The sequence below is a fragment of the Balearica regulorum genome, chromosome 5 (genome assembly GCF_011004875.1).
Source record: "Balearica regulorum gibbericeps isolate bBalReg1 chromosome 5, bBalReg1.pri, whole genome shotgun sequence".
In the NCBI taxonomy this organism is placed as follows: domain Eukaryota; kingdom Metazoa; phylum Chordata; class Aves; order Gruiformes; family Gruidae; genus Balearica; species Balearica regulorum.
In genome coordinates this window covers 70,525,614-70,546,756 of record NC_046188.1, presented here as the reverse complement: position 1 = coordinate 70,546,756, position 21,143 = coordinate 70,525,614, and the positions used below count along the sequence as shown (strand labels likewise).

General features: G+C 47.2%; 1 protein-coding gene across 1 annotated transcript in view; it reads right to left on the bottom strand.

Moving 5' to 3' along the window:
• Window positions 1-21,143, bottom strand: part of BAHD1 (bromo adjacent homology domain containing 1) — a 40,435-nt gene that overhangs the window by 4,983 nt on the left and 14,309 nt on the right. Inside the window, exons 2-5 of the mRNA XM_075755646.1 lie at window positions 8,998-10,650; window positions 5,238-5,599; window positions 3,084-3,243; window positions 2,021-2,097 (exon numbers count right to left, since the gene is read on the bottom strand). Of these exons, the coding sequence (XP_075611761.1) occupies window positions 2,021-2,097; window positions 3,084-3,243; window positions 5,238-5,599; window positions 8,998-10,633 (2,235 nt within the window). The 5' untranslated portion in view covers window positions 10,634-10,650. The remainder of the gene's footprint in view (window positions 1-2,020; window positions 2,098-3,083; window positions 3,244-5,237; window positions 5,600-8,997; window positions 10,651-21,143) is intronic.

The window sequence follows — 21,143 nt, the reverse complement described above, 5'->3', positions numbered from 1 at the left end:
CACCGCTGAGAAGTGTCCAAGATGATGAGCTTTTGCAATGCTGCACTGGAAAAAAATAAAAGCAGCATTTTGAAAGCACTGTTGTAATGCCTGGGAACAGCAAGACAGGTAAGAGGGAGGAAGGCTGAGTCCATCGGGGAGGTACTGCAGAGGCTCCAAAAGAGAAAAATCTCTGCAAAAGGTGCCTTTGCTCCAGCTTATCTAACATCTGACTCTGCACAGACTCCACATGGAAGGAGCCTTCAGACCACATCCAGAAAACCCGGTGAGCAATGCTCCTGCAGGCAGGAGGTCGGAGCACTCTCCACCCACACATTCCTCCCAGCCCCCAGGGATCTTCTTCATTCATTTTCTCTTTCTTCTGCTGGAAAACCTTCCAATTCGTTTGTACGGCTAAGAATTGAAATGGAGGTTGAACAGCACTTCGCTGTCTTTACACATTGACAGGCGACCAGTCTTTCTAATCCATCTCTATAAGGAATCTTATCATTCTAAAGGAATCCCTTCTTTTCCAACCCTTTCCTCATCCCAATTCAATTTAAAAGGCTGGTCTGGTGAGGGAAGCAGCAATAGCCTTTTTTCCCAGGGTAATTTAGGAAACTTGGCTCTGCAGCAGGCAGGATTGGTTAGATATGGGGCAACCTGGATGGAGCCATTTGAAAGAATTTCAGGTGTGGTTAGATCAGCAAAGATGATCTCTGGGAACAGGGATACTCTGCACAAGTCTGGAAGCATTACCGGCAGGCTTTGTTTCTGCTCACAACCCCGAGGAAAGAGGCTGAAGGAAAGACTCATGAAAGGGTCACCGTTCGGGGACACGCTTAACCAGAGAAACTGAAAACACCACACCTTGCTTCAGCACCTTGGGGTTTTGGGCTACTCCTTAAATCAGAACTATCTGAGTCATCTTTGGCAAGCCCATCCCAGCTCTCAGCCCAAATGGCACTCTCTCATTTGAGGTTGTGTGTAATTAAGCAGGTGTGCAAAAAACTGGCTTAATTCTTCCTGGCCAGACTACTGGTGCTCTCTGTACGCCAAAACGCAACTGGAGACAGGAATGCTTCATTTATGGACCAGAAAGGTACCACATTTTGGTTTAGAAACTCCTCTGTGCCCTGCAAGTCAGGCAGGTATGATTCCCCAGCTGTTCTCTAGTCTGGCTCTCACCACCTCCCTCCCCTTTTATTTTAAAAAAGTGAAAAAAAAAGTAAATAGGCACCAAGTATTCTGGTGGTTTGAAAACAGCAGTGAATTCTCCATTCCTGATTTAAAACCAGCTTGTTCTGTCACCCAACACAAGCCCATGCAAAGCAGAGCAAGACGTGAAGTCATAATGATTCACACGTTTTTCCTTTTAAAAAGCAAACTATTATACTGGCACAACATCCTCGAGTCAGTCTTTAATTCTCATCATAAATCTATACAGGTGAAGGATGATGCATCCATGTTTCTGCACAAAGCAAACAAGTTTCTGGAGTTTAAGCAGCAGAATAAGGAATTTATGATAAAAAGGCAGCATATGATATAGGTACTCCAATGTCTTGCAGAATTGCAGCTGGAGGTTTTGCATGGAGCTCTGCATTTCTAGGTGAAATTTCTTTTTGAAAAGGTTTCTGATCTTGAGTCAGTATAAGCTCACTCCTCCTTACTCCTAAGGTAGCAGTCAAAACAACTTTTCACTTAATGCACAGGATTTTCTCAGATTAAAGGGAGAAACATTAAAAGCTAACAGAGGCGGCCATGTAAAGAACACAGCAGCTTCCGTTACAGCCCAGACTTTCCACACATGACAATAAATTGGGGAAAAGCCCGTACACAGGACCCTGCCACTCAACACATCTGGGAACAGCTGTATCGCAGCCAAGAGACAGCTCCATTTGACTCAAAACAGAAGCTCAGCCCCCTGAGTTTGAGGCCACCCAGGAATGCAGGGAGCCACTCGGGCTCAATCCCCTCTTCCTGCAGGAATACAGACATGCCAGGACACCCTCGCCCCCAGTTTGGCGTTCGGATGGCTCACCTGGTGCATACTGGGATTGCGGCCTCCCTGAGTGTGCTCCGGTCTGTAATACCACAGGAGGCTCATCATCAGCTCCCCTGCAAGAAGATTTATTAAAATACATCAAGCCGCAGTTTTCTCGTAGGGTTTTCCCCACTAATATCCATGTCCCTCCTCCCACTTCATCCCTTTCATTCCCACAGCGCTCACGTAGAGGCAGCTGTGCCGTGATAAATATTTCATGCTGAACTAGGTGTCCTTTTGTTACAGCAAGAAGCTGTATGAAGTCAGTCACGTTGCTATTCCCTTACACCTTCACCTCCTTCTACTTGTGTTACATCGTCAAAGAGATCAGTTAGGCACAAAAAAAAAAAATCACATGTTCCCATCTGAAAAAAGTATCCGTCCGGACGGCAAGCTGCTGGAAAAGATGCTCATCCTAAGCATTAACTCCCAGGTTAACGGCAAAAGTGCTGCTGCAGGATGACATGACCAAGATGGGCCTCACCACACGCTGATCACTTCTTTCACACGTAAAAAAAATTTTTTTTTTTTTTTTTTAATCTTTTAAGCGAGACCTGTACTTTAGAACATTTGGCACAGCCTCCTTGGCCCAGGTATCGCTAGTCAGACACAGGACCTTAACATCAAACCACGCTACTCCAGTCGCCCCCTCTACTCAGGTCCCATCCAGACCTTCTGCAGATCAGCCCGTGCTCCACACCAACTCCCAGCCCAGATGCTGGATAGAGCATCTGAGTAAACAGCAGCTCCCGGGATGTCTGTTGCAGTGAAATAATAAAGGAGATCGTTGCTAAGATGCACACTTGGCAGATATTATCTGCTTTCACGACCAGGAAGATTTTGATTACCAGTCCCAGGCTAGTGATTAAAGAGCATTTCGGTTCCTGGAACAATCTGAACGAAAGCCCTGGAGCTAATCTCTTCCTCTTCATCACCCGGTCTGGCAGCAGTGGAGTACCCTGACAAGCCTGCAGCTCTCCCGAGATCCATCACTTCCCCGGTTCCAGCTCACCCTCATCTGTCAAGCACAGAGGCCAGACATACTCTTTTGGCACAGTACCTGTTTTGGGGTCTTCCCACAGCGCCGATATCTTCGCAACGTACGGCATCGATTTCTTCCGGGGGCCTGATTTCAAGAGGACAGTATCTCGTACCCGGATGATCTCGCCATCTCTCTCCACAGCCTGATAGCTCTTGCGAAGAGCCGGCTCTGGTTCATTCTATTAGAACACACACAAAAAACATGCAACCTGAGCGTAGAGTCAAAGGGTCAGTTTACTGTTTGCTACCCCAACCCATGACTCCTTTGGCCCTGCTGTGAACTAAAAACTTACCTAAGCCTACTCTGAGCTAAGTGCTTCCACTCCACGAGATCTCCGAGAGACATCATACAGCATAAGAGCACTCGTGGCATCTCTATTCCCACCAGGATAGTTTATAACCACAAAGGTCAAACGAATTCCTTTTTCTATAGGTAGGGCGTTCATAGGTAAAGGAAGTTCACCGGGGAACAGCATCCAAGTGCTCACAGATCATACACGGCCATCGTTTTCAACTAGGGGAAGACACAGCTACTTCTCCTACATAGTGCTGGCAGTAAGGAGCAGCTCATCAGCCGGACAGCAAGTCTCACAAAAGGACGTATTTCTGAAATTAATATCCTTATTTCAAATTAAAAAATATTTTCTCCTTCAATGCTGCATGCAAAAAACCAACCTTCAGAAAAATCACCATTTCATCAGCCTACCCATAGGCGTGCATTTCCTTCGTATCCAAAGGCACAGAAAACTAGACATATTTTGAATGCAGTGTGTTCCTCTGATACAAACATTGTAAGAAAACAAATAAAACATGAAATATTTCAGATGAACAGGGCAGGGAGTGGCAGGGAGATGGTAGCATAAAGCCTTCCTTAACGAGATTGCTAACATTTCCTCTGTACCCTCTAACCTTACAAAACCTTCACTTTTTCACTACGAACTGGCGGGGGGGGACGGGTGTATTTTATTTTTGCTCTGAAAACTCATTTCAGAATGCCTGAGCAGGATGGGTTTAACCTCCAGCCAGATCGTCCAGGCAAAATCGGAAGCATTACGCGCCAGGACTTAAGGAGATTAACAGCGCACTGCTCCTTTCAGAGTGTCAAAGCCTGAGCGGTGGATGCAAGAGGCCTGTCTCCCGCTTTCACGGGCGTCATCCCTGCACAGCCCTCGGTACCTGGACACAGCCCTAAGAGTAGGAGCTACAAAACCTGTCCTGGGTGATGCTCTCAGCAGCTCGAGGTTACACCACCGCACGAAGCGGCAGCACAGACGAGCTCGCCTGGACCACAGCTCCCCTTGCTGCTGACATTTACTGCATGCAGTTCAATGCCGTGTCCCACCTTTCCAGACAGCACGTGGGTCCAGACTTCAAGTCCACAGCTCTTATGTTTTAATAACATGAAGGATATTGCCTTCTCTCTCAATTGAAGTGGACTTTAGTGCAGTTAATTAAATTTTCTGGCAGGAAATCTCCCATCTTGCAGGAGCCAGTCTCTGCCCCTGAACACAACAAATGGGAAAGTACAGACAAGAAATCCTTGAAGGAGCGATTGGCCATGACACCAGATAAGAAGAGGGATACTGGCTGCTAGAAAAATTCCATCTGGGAGCCGGGATACTGTCTCAGTCCTCTGCACTCTCTGGGAGATCCCTGCTGGCCTACAGACACCATCAGTGAGAACAACCTTGTAAGAGCCACCTTTAGACAGCCACTCCTTCTAACGAGGCTCAAACCTCCCTCATTTTCCAAACAGGTTTGCCCTAACCCAGGAGGAAGCAGTTGGAGGACGATCTCTCTGTAGGACAGACTCATGGGTGCAACAGGTGCCACCCTTGCAAATGCCGAAGCCAGAAGAGTTCATCATCACGGCATTCCAGCTGATGCTAGCACAGGAGTAGCAGGTTTTCCTTCCTTTCCAAACCGCCTGTCATGCTGTGGAAGGTAATATCAGGGTGCAAGAGAAAAACAAAGCCAACAGCAGCTTGCCCTCGAAGCCCAGCCAAAAGGCACTATTTGCATGTGCAGGAGGTTCTAGATGGCATCTAGTGACCACCTCCGCTTTGAAGCGAGACCCAAAACACTCTCAAGCCTTCACAATCTCAGTCCCCTGAAGAAGCACAAACAGCTATAGCCGTACCCACACGAACGCTCGTGCTCCACAGACACTTACCACAACGTAGACGGCCTTCTCGCAGGCTGTGCCGACGGGCATCCAGCCGTTGGTAGCTCTCCGCCTGCTAATGCGTTGCTGCTTTGGATGGGAATGCCCTCCCGCCGCTTTGCTGTCAGAGGCGTGGAGACAGCCCGTGGTGTTTCGGAGACCGGATTTGGAGCCGCTGGGAGGCTTTGAGCTCTGTGGACATTCTCGGGCCATGGTCTGAGGGTCAGAGTTGGGGGTCTGCAGGTGAGGAACGGGTTCTGCAGCCGGTGGCACGCTGGGTACAGGACATCCTGAGAGCGGGTGGGCAGGTGACGCGGGGTGCCCTGCCACAGGGATTGTGAGGTTCAGCTGGTCCAGAGACTTGCAGCCTTCTAACAGAAGGGAAGAAAGAGGCATGTATCTCATTTGAAATATAAAATGGCTACACCATCAAGACTGTCCCAAACTACCACCGCTTTCCCCTGAAATTCCCTTTACTGCATTAGAGCAGTAAAGACTCTTCACGTTGTGATTTCATTTTGCACTGTCACTGGATTCTAAAAGCAAAGACACTTCTAAGCCTGCGATGCTCCAGTATGTCGCTGCCGATGACACTGCACTACAGCAAACCCATCTGAAATCCCCCGAAGTAATGCCAGCCAGTAATACACATAAGGCTGGCCAGTGTCCAAAGCAGCTCCAGCCTGTCAATACGTATAAAAGAAATAAAAGGCTTATCAAAACGATGGGAAGGATTAAACCGCACTAGCAGAAGCGGCCAGCTTCTTTCAAAAAGCCAAATTCTACTAATCAGGGAAAATTGAGAAGATCCTCTGAATTAACTCCAGAAATATGAAACTACGTGGAACAAAACTATGCAAGATGATGCCTAGTGCTGCCTTCAGCAAAACCGTGTCCCTAAAGCGGACGCATCAACCACAACAGGTTAGTAAGTCAGCTAACGCTGCCTCTCAAAAGCATCCCAGAACACCTCGCACCGCTCCAGGAGTCACAAACCAAGCCCTCATCCCAGGCCAACACGTCTGACAAAGGCAAGTCGGATTTGAATTACCTACCATCAGCAGGAAGCAAACTCCCAGACCAATCTACAATGCACCCCCTATTCCCCAAGTCAGAAAGTGGGCTTTTGGGATGACAAAAAGGGCAGCTTCAGGCCACCTCTGGGAGATGCCTCCAGACTGGAGCATGTCCAAGCAGATCTGTGGGATTGCACTGCTGCGGAGCTGCAAAAGAAGATCTAACAGTGAAAAAACATCTGAAGTCACCAAGCTCCAGCTGAATAACTGCTGAGATCCCCTCACAATAACAGGAAATCATTGCCTCCTCTCTCCCACTTGACCCTCCCCATGAGGGCCACGACTAAGCTGCCGCTGAACTGCAAGCGCAAGGGCTGCTACGGACCGTCGTAGACTGTGCTGAGCCCGAGCAGCAAACGCCGCAGCAACTCCCCCAGCGAGCCAAGACGCCGGGATGCGAGTTCAGGTATCCTGCCTGGCCTTGGCAGGCACAGCACCCAGAGAGCAGTGAATCACCTCCGGAGTATTTTGCCTACAAAACCAGTTTTCAAGCTTGAACTAAAGCAGGATGAAGCTCCACAGAAGCATCTACTAAACTCCAGGAAAGCAGTGCAGACCTGGCCTTGCCGGCACCCCAGGACTCCTTCCTTGGGTACATGTGCTTCCAGCCCCTCCACCGGCACCAAAGCATCTCTCGTGCCTGTCCGCTCTCACGCCCGTTCACACTGCGTGCTGCAAACCGTGCGCGGGACGGGGAAAGCGATGCCTCTCCCCCACGTATGGCAGACCACGACTGCCCCCAACATTACAGCCTGATCCCTCAATTTGTACCAGACAGACACTGATATTTCCACATAAACATCTCAAACACACCAAATAAGACAGATATAACTGCAAGGTATGTGACATGACAAGCTGGATCCCCTCATACCAACGCTCTCAGATGGGAGCCTGTTGCTTCCAGCCAAAGTACTCCTTTAATTCACCAAAATAACCCGCTCTAGGGAAGGGTAACATTTCCGAGGTGCACACATATATAAAAATCAACTCCTAAACCCAAGTCCCTGTTAATATTCTAGGAGACCTCCTTATACACTTCAATCCGCAAAACAACGTCTACATTATTCCGATGTTGCAGGCTTTTAAATCAAAGTTCCTTGCAGGAAGGAAATCAGAGTCAGCGAAGCATTTACACTTACAGCCAGCTTTAACCCAGAACGCACCGCATCCAAAAAACGCGCTAGAGAAAGAAATTTTCTTGCCACTTACAAACCTACACTGAGAAAGACCGTAGCAGCGGGGTGACACACCGCTAGTAAATACGTGTCCCTGGAACCACTACTGCCCCTGCCAGCACCATGAAGAATTTGCAGGGAGGGCTGAACTCCAAGAAATACTTGGTTTGCACCGCCTGCATCCTTCTGGTTGCACGAAGTCACGCAGAATTTCAGGAACAGAGTAGACTGACACGACCTCGAGGCACTACACAGAAAACTGTCAGACAAGAACGCGTTGCTGAGCTGGTTGTCTTGCAAGCATTCAGCTTTAAAGAGCACTGAAGCCACTAGCGAACACTGTCTAGCTGCTACCGTAGGAAGCGGCACCATGACAGCGGGGATATTTAGGGAAAACGGAAATTATACTTCCACCAAATGCTCCTGAGTCTCAGCAGCTTCCTACAAGGGAAGATGACAAAGCCTCGCTCAACCCGAGCGCTGAACCAAAACTTCATCCACCTACCTGAAAATCTGTTTCAAGCAGCTAAGTCATGCCTCCTTTTGACTGGAGCACGTGGTTAACTGAAGCAGCAGCTTCATCTATAGACCACACCGTTTGCGGAAGGCGGTGCTGTCTAGCAGGATGGCTTTTATACAACGTCCTGGTGTCTGATAACCCCCACGCAACAATCCAGTTTTAAATATTTCAAAAGGTATTTTTCAATAGCAAAGGTAAAGCCCCAAGATAAAGCACATTGGAGGACAAAGTCTGAAAAACAGACAGAGGACAGAAAAGAGCCAGGCAAATAACTACATCACCTCTTACACCATCGCCTGTTCTCATTTTCAGACATTAAGAGCAAAGATGGAACCACTACTCACCAAACCAAGAGTGTACCTGGCACTTTTATCACCACAGTGAAATTCAAGCATCTGTCCAAACAGCAGACTCGAACCAAATTGCTGCACAGCCCTGCCTGAGCCAATCTATAAAATCTGAAAAGACCGCATGCCCCGTACAGCTTGCGCCAGCAAGAGTCTAATGACCGAGGCAACGCCTGCTTCTTCACGCTGCTCCGTGAGGATGCTTCAGTCCCGAGAGTGAGCTTTTGGGAACGGAGGAGTAACTCAGCCCGATGTGCTTTAGACTCTCCGCTCAGAGCGGCGCAGCATGATGGCGAGAAGCCTTGCAGAGCATGTAGGAACTAAAACCCACTCATTTTACACAGATCAAAGCTAAGCGGTTAGCTCCAGCATGACAAGTCATAAGTCACCTTCTCGCTGCCCAAATCCTTCCACTGATTCTATGCTTTCCACACCAATAAGACCTTTCAGTGGGAAAAACCCTCCGGGCTAAAAATGGGGGAAGGGGAGGCGAAACGCAAATTCTTTTCAAGCCACAGTTTGGCTGCCAGAGCTGAGCTGCACCACGCGGCCTGCCTCCTGGCAACGAGCTACCTTCGTTAGCCACCGTGCCGAACCAGCCCTCTTCTCCTAGGAACGCCGAACAGGATTTGCTCGCACTTTGCACCTTACCTGCTGCAAAAGGCATTTTGTAGGGGTAGTTGTTCCGTCCTGCGTGCACACTGCTAATCCTGCCCTCTGGCATGTGCACGACTCCACAGACGCTGTAACTGTTAATCGCCGTTCCCTCTCCACAACAGTACGGAGAGTTACACCAGTGGAGTGGCTGGAAATGAGCACCTGATGGCAAGGAACCAGGCGATACCAAGAGCCCCTCGCAGGTAGCAGATTGTGAAAGCTCGTCCTTGGGATAAACGGAGCAGTGAGAGTAGCCACTGTATCCACTTTGGCCATAATAAACGTAAAACCCGTTCAATGGAGTCAGATCCGAGGATTCGTAGAGACATCCACAATCCGTGTGATTTCCGGGCACAGGCAAAGGAGGGAACTGCTGCACAGGAAAGGAAGGCTGATGAAACTCCTGTTTGGGGGTCGGGGATTTCTCTCCGGGTCTTCCATACTCCGGCTTCATGGAAGCTTGTCCACCCATAAGCAAAGGCAGTCTGTGGTAGAAACCCTCCGTGCTAGCGTAGGAACTAGACAGCGACTCATAAGGGACGGGTTCTGTCGTCCCGTAGAGCCTAGAGGAGTCCCACTGCTCTCCCTTCCCAAAAGGGCCTAGAGTAAGTCCTCGCCAGCCACGCTGACCTTCCATTTTTAAGCTAGCCATCTCCTTCTTGGATTTGACACAATTCTTCCTACCGGCTTTGGCCCATTTGAGCGTAGATTTTGAACAGTGGTTCTCGGACTTGCCCTCTCCATCCGATTTACTCCTCTGCTTCAGGGGTTGGTCTTTCTCATGGGTCAGCTTCAGAAAGGCCACAGCATTCAGGCTGGCCAGTCTCTTTGGGGTGGGATGATAGGAGATGGCACCGTCCTCCCTCTTTGTCCCATCATCAAAGACCTCATCCAGTGAATGGTCACAGCTATTGCATTTCTGACTGGGCTCATGCCGGTTTTTTCCTTTACCTGTTTTCACCGCCGTTTTTTCCAATGCAGGCCAGTTGTCACCAGCTTTGCAATGCAAGCTCTTAACGGCACAGTCTCCACCAGCTTTAACGGAGTCTCTCCGAAAACGCCTGCCAGATAATAAGCCATCGTCCCGTTCAAAAAGCAGATTGTTCACTGCCTCTGCGTTCAACGAGGCCAGCCTGCGCTTCCTGGGCTCTGACTGAGCAGTATCAAGGTCTTGCTCTGTCCCTGGATAAGTTATTGTGCACTTTTCCCCAGATGAATCACTCTTCCCTGCTCCCACAGGCTGAACCTGTTCGGAGAACAAAGCAGGTCCCAAACCCTCCATCCAGCTGGGAAGGTCCTTTTTTTTACAGCTCTGGGTCTGTTTCGACAGAGATCCAGCCACATCCTCCAGCCTGGTGAGGAGCACTTTGCAGGTCTTTTTGTTCACTGAGGGGTGCATGCGTCTCCGCAGTGGGTACGTCTTTCGCACTTCATGCAAATTCTTGCTTTTGTTCGTCCCCGCAAACCCACTCGGACAGTTCGCAGCCTCGGCGGCATCTCCGTCCCTCTGCTCGCCACACTCTCCCTCGGTCCTGTCCATCCTCCTGCCGCCTGTTGGCGATGAAGCTTGGCCAGCAGAACCAGTTGGATGTTTCAGAAGGAAAAGTTGTTTCTTCCGGGCATGCGTCATAGGATCAATGTCCAATCCTGGGAATGAACAGAAGAAAACATCTATTAACCATCTCCTCACAAAGCACCAACCGCCAATTAGGAAGCATTTGGGGAAGCTTGTTTCTATACACAGTAGAGTCTTTTTGGGTGAAGGCCAGTTAAGCCAATTAAGGGACAGGATGCAATGAGATGTGGTTTAATATTAAGCCATAGAACACGACAGTAATTAAAAGCAAGGTGGTGACGGCAAATGCCACAGCAGCTGGGAAAACCAGGGTACGGCCAGAAAGCTGCTTCACCCTGCTCCCAGTCCAAGCAGGTTCCCTGTTACACCGATGCTGTTTCTAACACGTTTGAAATTCTCATCAAATCTACTAAAGCTGCTCTGAATGCTGGTCCAGGGCATACAGCAGAAATAAACACCAGGTATTTGACTGCTTGCATGTTGATACAGGCAAGCTGTTTCATTGTTGTTTTCTGAAACAATTAGACAAAAGAAAAAGTCCACCTACTCATGTAAAAAGTAAACTTGGTCTACTAAGCAGAGATCTGCCAACATTAATAAATACATGCAAATCTCTATGCAGGTTAGAACCTGGCTACCCACTGCTGTTGTCCTTCCCTACAGTTGCATTTTATAAACATTGTGGACATTAAACCACCAAATCATCACATTCAGCAGACAGGTCCTAAAAATACATTTATGGGAAGAAAAATAATTACTCATCTGTAGGTCATTCCTGACTTTTCATTTAGACACTATGTCAAGTCACTGTTCAAAACCAACACAAATTACTAAAATATAAAGAGAGGAATCTGCACCTGGAACAGGATCCACCTCGCTGAAGGCAGGGCTGAGCAAACCAACACCCAGCACCCTACAGAACCTGCTGGCAGACCGGACAGCTTCAGTACATCTGGCCTTTCCCAGCCAGGCAAAACCTTACAGAAGTGCTCCGGCTCTGGTTTACCGAAGAGGGAACTTTGCCTGCAAACGCAGAGGGCATGCCAGCCTTGGGAGGAGGACGGCTCCCTCCACGCAATACCTCACAAGAGGTCTCCGCAGAAAGACGGGGGAAGCATCGAACCCAGAAGAGATGGAGACAACTGCTGATCGCCTTCACCCAAAGCATCAGCGGCTGGCTGCTCTCCTGCAGTCATGCCATGAGTGCATCCCAGGCTCTCTGGCCACAGCATGAGTAGGAGCTTACTACTCACTGGCCTCTACATATTTAGTAAGCAAGCGATACAAGAGGAACAGTGCCATCAGGAGAGCCCCTGCAGCCATGCGTTAACTTCCTGGGTTATCCACCAGACTAAACCTGATTTTTAGTTTTCCTGTTCTGTTTTTAGCAGGAGGGTTACCACGTCTTTGGCCTTTCAACTTCAGCAAGTGACCTGCAGCAGGCTTGTGCCAGGTATTGGAGGAATTAAGCAATTTTTCAGTCTGGAGGAGCACACATTCACATAAGCTGAAGGTCTAATGCCAAGAAAGGATACAGGTAGGTGATACTAACCTACAAACATTAAAAAAAAAGTCAGCCTAATTGAGCGATATTGGATTAGATTCATGAAGCCTGTATCTGAGCATTGGAAACAGCAGAAAAAGGCAATTGCTTGCATTTAGTGGTATTTAATAAATAGGCAGATTCCCTTTATCGGCACCAAAGGGTCAGTTTTCATATTAACATCAACCTAGGAGTGATTCAATCCTCCCTGCATCAGGTATTTGCCGGAACACCTCTCAATTGACACAAATCAACACTGGTCTGCCACTTTTGAGGCTCTTAATTAAAGCTACTACTGCTTTTGCAGCAATTAGAGCAAAGCTACCAAACAACAAGAACCATTTATTTGAGATGGTTTAATCAAGCTGATAATTAGATTATCTATTTGAAATAAGCTCAGTGTGTTTTAATTGACTTGCTTATATATGCATTAACTAAAAGAAACTTAGGAATTGAAACCCACTGTGGTTTGCACATTACTTTTCTAGATATCGGACTCTTCCGGACATGTCTTGGCGTCACTGCCCCCTTACATCCCATTACACACAGGATATCTCCCACGGCTAGTGCCCAAACGGGAGTGCTCGGCGGGCAGCAAGCATTTATGTACATCCATGTTTTGCTGATAAGAAAAACAGGTTCTGGAAATTAGGAGGATGCTTATCAAGTCAGACAGACAATTTCCTCCAGAACTGGAATTCTTCTTGCACAAGAGGCCAAACTGACCACACACAACCTCTGGGGTTTGCAAGAGGACTGTAATTTTAAAAATAACTCAGGCAGAGCAGGGTTTGGCAGTGGTAGGTCAGGCATCCTATAGAACCACGCCCTGGGGAAGATAACTTCTCCCAGCTATATGGACCAGTGGTTTCCTTACAACTCTCATGCTACTTTGTTGTCCCTCCCAAGAGACTGAGCCTCTGGCAGAGGTGCAAACCCCAAAATAAGCAGCTGTGGCTTGCCTAAAACCAGCAGCAGCCACCTCTTTCCCCTCAAGCTTTTGCAAGCAGCAGCCTGAGCTTCTGGCCACCCACCACACATCCCTCACTTGCTGGCGTTTTATAGCCCGTTAGCATTCAAACGAGTTACAGTACCTATCAAAAACTGAGTACTATAGCCATGACTTTGTTCATGCCACATCTGCTCTACAGTTAGAAAAAGTCTGGTAGGGATTGAAGGAAGGGGATTTTCCCAACGGGGAAGTAGAGTCATTAACAGCACAGTGACCTTCTTCCCTGGTTGACCCCACCAGGAATGCCAAGACAAACAACAGCTTAAATAAAATATCTCTTCTGGAACCTAAGCTTCCTAAGCTAAAGCATAGGAATGCTTTAAGTAGCAATACCCAAAATGAAAACTGATGTTTTTTTTTCCCCTCCCTCTTTTTTCTACATGTATTTCCTAGAACTGTGAGAAATCCACCTCTCTCCAAAGTCCAAGCTAGACCCGTCTTCCAGCGTGGAACAGGTAGCAACGTCTTGCCGTGTTGTAAGACATTTACAGCTAATACTCTAACCCAGCTTTCATCACTGACAGCCTGCAACCAGGAACGTCAAGAGAAACTCTTGAGTTGAACACGCAAAGATGACAATAGAGATATCGAGTCAAAAACGCATTAAAGCAGGAAGAGCACCAAGATTCAACGCAATCCACTTTAAGTCTCCCAGATGCATAAGTCCTCTGACACAAGTTCTTAGGCACAATAGTAATCAAGCAATCACAGGCAGCTGGGGGTTTTATTTATTATTTTGTAATAAAAGGATGTTATATCTGCACAGATCTCCTCCTTGGCATCTGGTCTCTAAGTTTTCTCCCCCACACTCAGGTCAGCTGCTCTAATACTACAAAGCACTTATCTACAGATGAAGACCGAAGTATCTGGAAATTTGTGCAAAGACAAAAATACGCCAACCCCTCACATTTTGGCATCATAGCCAAGTCAATCCTTTAAGTGCCAGCAAGAAAAACACCAGTACTGTCCAGCAACACTTCCATGTGACTGCAAACCCTTTGAAATCCAGCTTTACAGCAGAAACACAGGACAACATGCAGAAATACAATCAAAGTAACTGAAGCAAATGCAGAAGGCAGCATTACTCTCAAAAGTTTCCATGATGGATTCCTTGGCTAAAAACAAAACAAAAACCACCCCAAAAACCCCCTAAGCAATCAGCCAAGTTCCTCTCCGACCTACTCAGTTTGGAGACCAAAAGTGATTCTTTCAGATCACACCCCATTAAAAACCTGAAGTCCAAAGTCAGGTGAATTCTGTTTGCCTTCAAATGCATGACTGAATCCCATTTGCTCTGCACTGGCTCCATATTATCAGTACATTATCGGTAGAAATAAACCAGTTTTGAGTGGATCAGTTACAAAGCATGGTTAAAAGGGGTTCAGTTTCTACACAGAGAACTTCCTCATGATATCACCACGATAAAACCACCGCCACAACCCGCAGAGTGGTTTGTAGGAGCTGGAGCACTGTTCATCTCCCAAGTCCTTTTTCTGACATAATACCCTAATGGAGTTGGGAACAACCAGGTTTAGCATCCGTAATGAATTTGTTATTCCAGAGCCATACGCAACATGAATTTACTACAAACCATCATGACCAATGAGGATGGGAAGATACCAACAGCTGGCTCTGTATCCCACAGAAACCAAGTGCAACATTTAAATCTGTTCTTTGACATCTCTTTTGGAGCCTGGAGAATTTAATCTATTTTTCTGTTCTCCATGATTTGTCAAACACATGCAGAAAGAGTCACCCCGAGCCTCACGCTAAGAAGGGCTTGCTACAAGACTGCTATAGTGATGCCACCACCAGTTTTTGAGAGGTGTTGTGATAGGCATGAAGAAAAAAACCCTACAAAACCAGCAATTCATGCACATGGCAAGCACGCATCCAGCGACAGGCACCAAATAGCCTTACAAGATCGCCCTAGTGAAAAGAGTCATCCTTAGCATGCTGGACTACCAAGAAGCCTTTCCATGCCTACAAAGCCACCTGTATTGCACGGATTGCACTGCCGGGGGATGCTCCTGCTCCTTCACTTCTCAGCAAAAAGCACAGAGCAGCTCAGACTACCGGCCTACCCGTGATCTAACAATCAGTTTTCTTCCCCCCAGCGTAACACAGAATCGGAGCTTTTGAACGCTGCTCAAAACTAAACCATCTGACAGTCAAGTGTATCATGCCTCAAAGGCAGAGTCATGCCAAGTTTACTTACAGCGAGCACTGTACTCATTTCAGCTGGGAAGGGAGAGCATCGGGCTCTTCATCCTCCTTCCACCTCTGTATTGGTTCACAAAGCAAAGAAGAAAAACCAGCTGCGCCCAGAGGTCTCCGAGAAATCACAAGATAATCCAAGAACTGAAAGCAAAGATACTTAAGCCAGAACCACCCATTTACTGCTTGCAGTTGAGGAACTGAATTACTGGAGAGAAGACATTTAGGTATAACTATCGGAAATGAAACAAGTTCAAAGCAGCAGCTCAGTCTAACCAGCTGCATCCAGAGCCCACCGAGCATTTTAAAGCTAGTTGGAATTACTGCCTCCTCCCTCAAACTGGACTAGTTCTGAAAAATTGTCTTGACAGCTGTTGAACCCAAACCACATCAGAATAGAGAAAACCCCCAAACACTGGTCCAGTTTCCTGCTAGGATAAAACCACTACCCAAACAGCAAAATCAGAAGAGAGTTGATGCCTCATTAGCAGGAAAATAAGCAAGTGTGTTAACAGCTGCATTTTCTGTAATCATGCAGCTGCAGCATCTGTCTCTCCCTCTCTATCACTTGATTGCAAGCGAAATTAGAAGAAACCAGTCTGGGACTACCCATTCAAGCACCATTTCCTTTCCAAAGCTTCACTTCGGAGATGCACTCCTTCCAAGGAGACGATGCCAAAAGCACAGAAATTTAAAGCTCTTAAAGCTCCTAATCCATTTGGCACTTCAGTAATACACAAAGAGTTACGACAACACGAATCTTCTTCTCTGTGCACAGCATCGTTTTGTCGACTTCCAGCCCCCGACTACTTGAAGAAGTTATATCCATTTAAATTGGCGCAGCTTATGCTATGACAACAGCCGTATAACTGTAAGTATCTGGAGGATTGGCTCCTTTCTCCCTGCTGCTTTTACAGTCGAATAATTCTCGGTGCTATAAGGGAACATGTTGCATGAAGGAAGCCTCCCAGGAGCTCTTGGAAATCCAGACAAATCACAGAAGCGTCAGGTATCCCGGGCTGAATTAGCTAAACGCTGCCCAAGTCCCACGAGCGGAAGCATTGTTTCAATCTCAAAAATTTAGAAAAACCATAATTGTTGCAGGCTGTAATTTGTCTTCCCAGGGTCCAGCCCCAATTTTTCTCCAGAGGCCCATCGAAAGCTCCATCATCCACATGCTCCAGAGAAAACTGTTTATACAGAGCTCATTAGACTGCAGAAAAGGCTTGCATCCCTCTCTCATCAACACAACCCTAACCATTTGCCAACACCTCCTGAAAGCCACGTGCACGCTGTACTGGAGGACGCAGCCCATGCCTCCTTAGCTCCACAAAGGCTCGGTTGGAAAAACGGATCTGGGGCAACTCTTGCACAGTCAAGAGAGGCTCTCTGGAAGCTGTACGGGACTATGCTCCGCTCCACTCCCCGGTCCAACACCAGTAATTACAACTTCGTTGCAAAAGCCGGTGCTCCAGCCACACAGCTGGGAGTGTTGCGGAACACGCGTGGCCGTGATAAATTACAGTGCTCAAACAACTGCAATACAATCTGATACTTTAAAAACAGAAGTGCTGTACCTGTCTGAAAGCGATGGCAAGCTGAGAATGAGACACGCTGGGGTGCAGTCCCTGCTTGCAGGGCTGACCGCTTGCATAAACACGAGCTGAACCTGTTAACACCCCGGCAGAGAGGCTCCTCAGCTGATTTCTTGGGAGGGCCTGTCCTAGCCTTGATTATCTGGTTTCAGATCTTGCCTAGTGGCAGTGCTCTGAAGTGCTTTGCAGGGAAGCCAAAATTAAATTTCTCTGGCTGTTCTCACACTCTCCACAGCCCCACCAAGCAGCATTCACAAGGAATTTTAAAAAAAAAAAAAAAAGGGAAAAAATGAAACGAGAAATCCCTGCTGCACCACCAAAGCCAGACCTCAACGCATGAGAGCCCAATAAACAGGAGCATCCGGAGCAGGCGCAGAGCCCTGGGCAGAAGGCGCTCCCTCGATCCCAGCTCTCATCTCCTCTCTGCAGGCAGCATTTACGACCAGCACCGCGACACAGCTTGCCAGCCCCGGGGAAAGTGGCCCTTTCACAGCCTCAAATGCAGAAAGTGGAATTCAAAACTCCCTGGCCAAAAGCAATTTGGAGAGCCCGAAGAGGCCCACCGCACACGCGGGGAGGGCGTTTCGCATCTGCCGAGCCTCCCCTGCCATTGCTACAGCACAGCGACCAGCCAGCAGCCACGTGCAAGCTCCTGCTCCGAGCTGCGCTGCACAGATATGCCCACGGCTACAGGGAGGTTTAGCTTCAGACCTTTACATCCTCCACAAAGGCAGGCACACGCTTTCGGAGAAGAGATTGTATCAAGAACTGTTCGACTGACTTTACTTGCCAAGTAACTTTTTTTCACTTAGGAGTAAACTGCTTAATTCAACTCACATCTAGTTGAGAAAAGCCAGCTCTTTCAATACCACTGGGTGAGAATGATGTACAAGTTTGGGGGAGACTGGGAAGATGTTTCCTTAAAATCAATGACAAGACATATTGTTTGGGGGACTAACGCAACACCTGGAAAAAGCACATACCTTTCCAGCAAGGCACCAGCTTTCCTCTCCCCATTACTGATGCTAAGAAGCCATATTCCTGTGATTCATTTTCAGTGAAAGGCTGCCGCTTCGGTTGAGTATTCAGCAAATGCCATAGTAAAAAATAAGTGTGGGAAGTAATATGTGACCTCAGCAATTCAAACATCAGTCACCAAAACCAGATGAAGCTTAGCAGCCGCGGTCTGTTTACATATTTGCATTAAAGTAAAACCAAAATCTCTGAATGCTAAGCCTTCGCTGAACACCTATTTGTACAGCCGTGGCCAATACTTGCAAAACCCACTTCCTATGGCCTATAGGAACTAAAGATTTCCACCCCCAATAGCTGCCACAAGCCTTCTGCTTGTGACCCAAACATAAAGCAGTGGCGTTCTGTGCGTCTGCATCAAGTTCTGATGCTTTTGCTGTTTACAGCCTTGGCAAACAGCACTGTGAAACGGTTCAGGTGAGTTTAGAGCTCAAAGGCAACGGCACAGCCACAGTTTCATACTTGTTCCCTGGAGAAGAGATGCAAAAGCTGTGCTTATCCACAAGCAAAGCCACCCTCAGCTCCCTAAAGCTCCAAACTCACTACAAACCCAGGAAAAACTGGAAGCAATCAGTGATCAGGCTTTTGTTCTGCTCCCTTAGCTTGCTCAGAGATAGACAAAGCGACCATCCTCCCTCCTCCGAGGGGACACATTTCTTTTGCCTTTCAACAAGTTAGAGGAATGCACCAGGATGAGAACAAAACTTTGGGCCAACAGATGTCTTAAGGGCGGTAAAGCATATGGCAACTCCTGAACAGCATTTTAATCCTGCCTGCCCCACTCACGCTTCCTCCAAGAGAGCCTTGCAGCCCTAGCAGCGGGAACCCATGGCCGCTCCAAAATTTGGGGCCAGTAGCCACCACCTTTGGATGTTATTCTCTAAACTACCTCTTCGTGCACCCAGTGGTTCAGGTGCTCTAGGGAAAAATAATATGCAACCATGTCATTAAGGACACAAGCGAACAAGCATACACACAGAAAGCCAACCCCCTCCCCAAACAGAAACCAGTTCTTTGCCAGTGCAAACATTGTTATTCCCAGGGTGCAGAGCCCACCATCAGCTTCTCACTTCTCAAAACCAGAGGAAAAACCCCAACAAAACAACAGAGCGCGCCCTGGATAACCAGACCCAACAACAAAAACCCAGGTAAGGCAAAGGAAATCCCCGGCATTTGCAAGCGCAGGAGATGCATACGTGGAGGTGTGTGTTTGTGTGCGTGGGAAATCATGCTCAACGTGTCTCAAAGCTGACAACTTTGAACGAAAGCACTGACACTTAAGAGACACTTTGACACTTGGCCTTTGCTATATCACTCCCCGGTGAATCAGTCATTAAGGTTTCCTTTTAACGAAGGCAGGCAGAGTACAGAGATTAGGCAAGACGAGCACCAGAAAGGACAGGAGGTGCACAGACCGGACAACCTGAGAAACAGGAAGGCTGGAGCATACACAGATTTGGCAATTCTTCTGAAACAGCCCAGAGAACATCAGCAGCAGCTACTACTACACATAAAATACTAGATATATTTAAGATCACACATTTAAAAGGAATTGCCTATTAGAACTTTAAATAGGTTCCACATAAAGCTGTCTATGTGACGGCTACACTAACAACGCCCTGTAAGATGCCTATAAGTAGTTTGAAAAACCAAGTCAAAAATATTTCAGGACAGCTTTGACAGTCATGTTTTTAGAAGGAGCACAAGCTTTGCCAATCAAGTTAATCAAGGTTTAAAAAAAAACCCCAAGCCCTGCTCATCTGATTTTCCATGTATGCAAAATGCAAACTAAATTCCTTCACGGCAGAAGGCTGAGTCTGGTAAAATATCAATCATATGTCACTTTGCTCAGATAGCTCTGGCACCACTCCTGGAGCGGACAAAATGGAATAACAAATTATTTCCAAGACTTTATTTTGAAGAACAAGGTGCAAGATTTTTCTATAGTAAATATTAAAGCTCTTCTATATATTATAATCACACCCTTCCACAACTGCTTTAGGAACTTCCTCCAAGCTGCTCAGCTTAAATAATTCAAGATGCACCGTGATTTCATGTATTACACGTGCATCTGCAAAACCGTGCTGCCTTTGGGAATGTCGAGGGCAGGTGCATCCCCGCCAGCTCCTCTCCACGAAGCTGTCACTGCCATCCTATCTCTGGATCGGGACTTCCCCTCTCCTCTCTCCGGTCGGCCTCCCTCCACAAAGGTCTCCATTCACTCTCTCAACTCTTTCAACTGGAAACTGTCAGCACAGCACCCTTGAGATCCAAAGACAACATGTTACTACTCAGCAAACTCCAAAGTTGCTTTAGGGGAGAAAAAAGCAACACAGGAAATTCAAGGAAGGGCAAGGTGTTCCTTGAATATAACATCTAATTAACCAGCCTAAAATCTGTCCCAAAAATGCAGCTTCAAGAACAGGTTTTTTTTTTTCCTTTAAATAACCTCCACCTTATTTTCCTTGCCTCAGAGGAGCATCCCTCAAAACCATCTGACAACACAGTGCCCCAGCTCCGTGTCCAAATCCTTGGCATCGCAGCTCCAGGTACTGACTCTATCAGTTATCATCTCCGAGAGGAGTGCAGAAGAAAGACTGGATTTTAAAATTTAACAGACAGGCATGCTTATAACCTTGACTTAAATTTACAGCAGCCTTAAACCCAGGCAGGCAAAAGGCGGCTATGTTAAATAACAAGTTCATGTAATACTTTTGAGGATTCCTGTGCTCTGACTCATCCCCAGCTGAAATACATTGACCAGAACTACCTCTTCAGACTAAAACTGTAGTCTGAATGTATTTTCGGTTCTAGATTAAGTACTTAACACAGTATCATCTTTCATTTCTTTCTATGCACTTTTAAAAGTAGTACCACATTACTTCGGCTTGGTCTATACAAAGCCAGTTGCCCATAAAGCAGAACACCTCTCTGGGATTTCAAGTTTCCTCCATCCTAAGTTTTGATCCATCTTTATATTCAAAGTGCAACAGATATTTCAAACAAAAAGAGACTTTCTATTTCTTTATTCTCACTTTCCTACCACCACTTGAAATACCAGCATCCTCCACACACTTCCCCAGCTGAGGACACGGGACAGAAGACGACTCATGCTGAGCAGTTTTCCCTTTGGGAGCTTCAATCCCAATCCAGAATTCGAGTCAA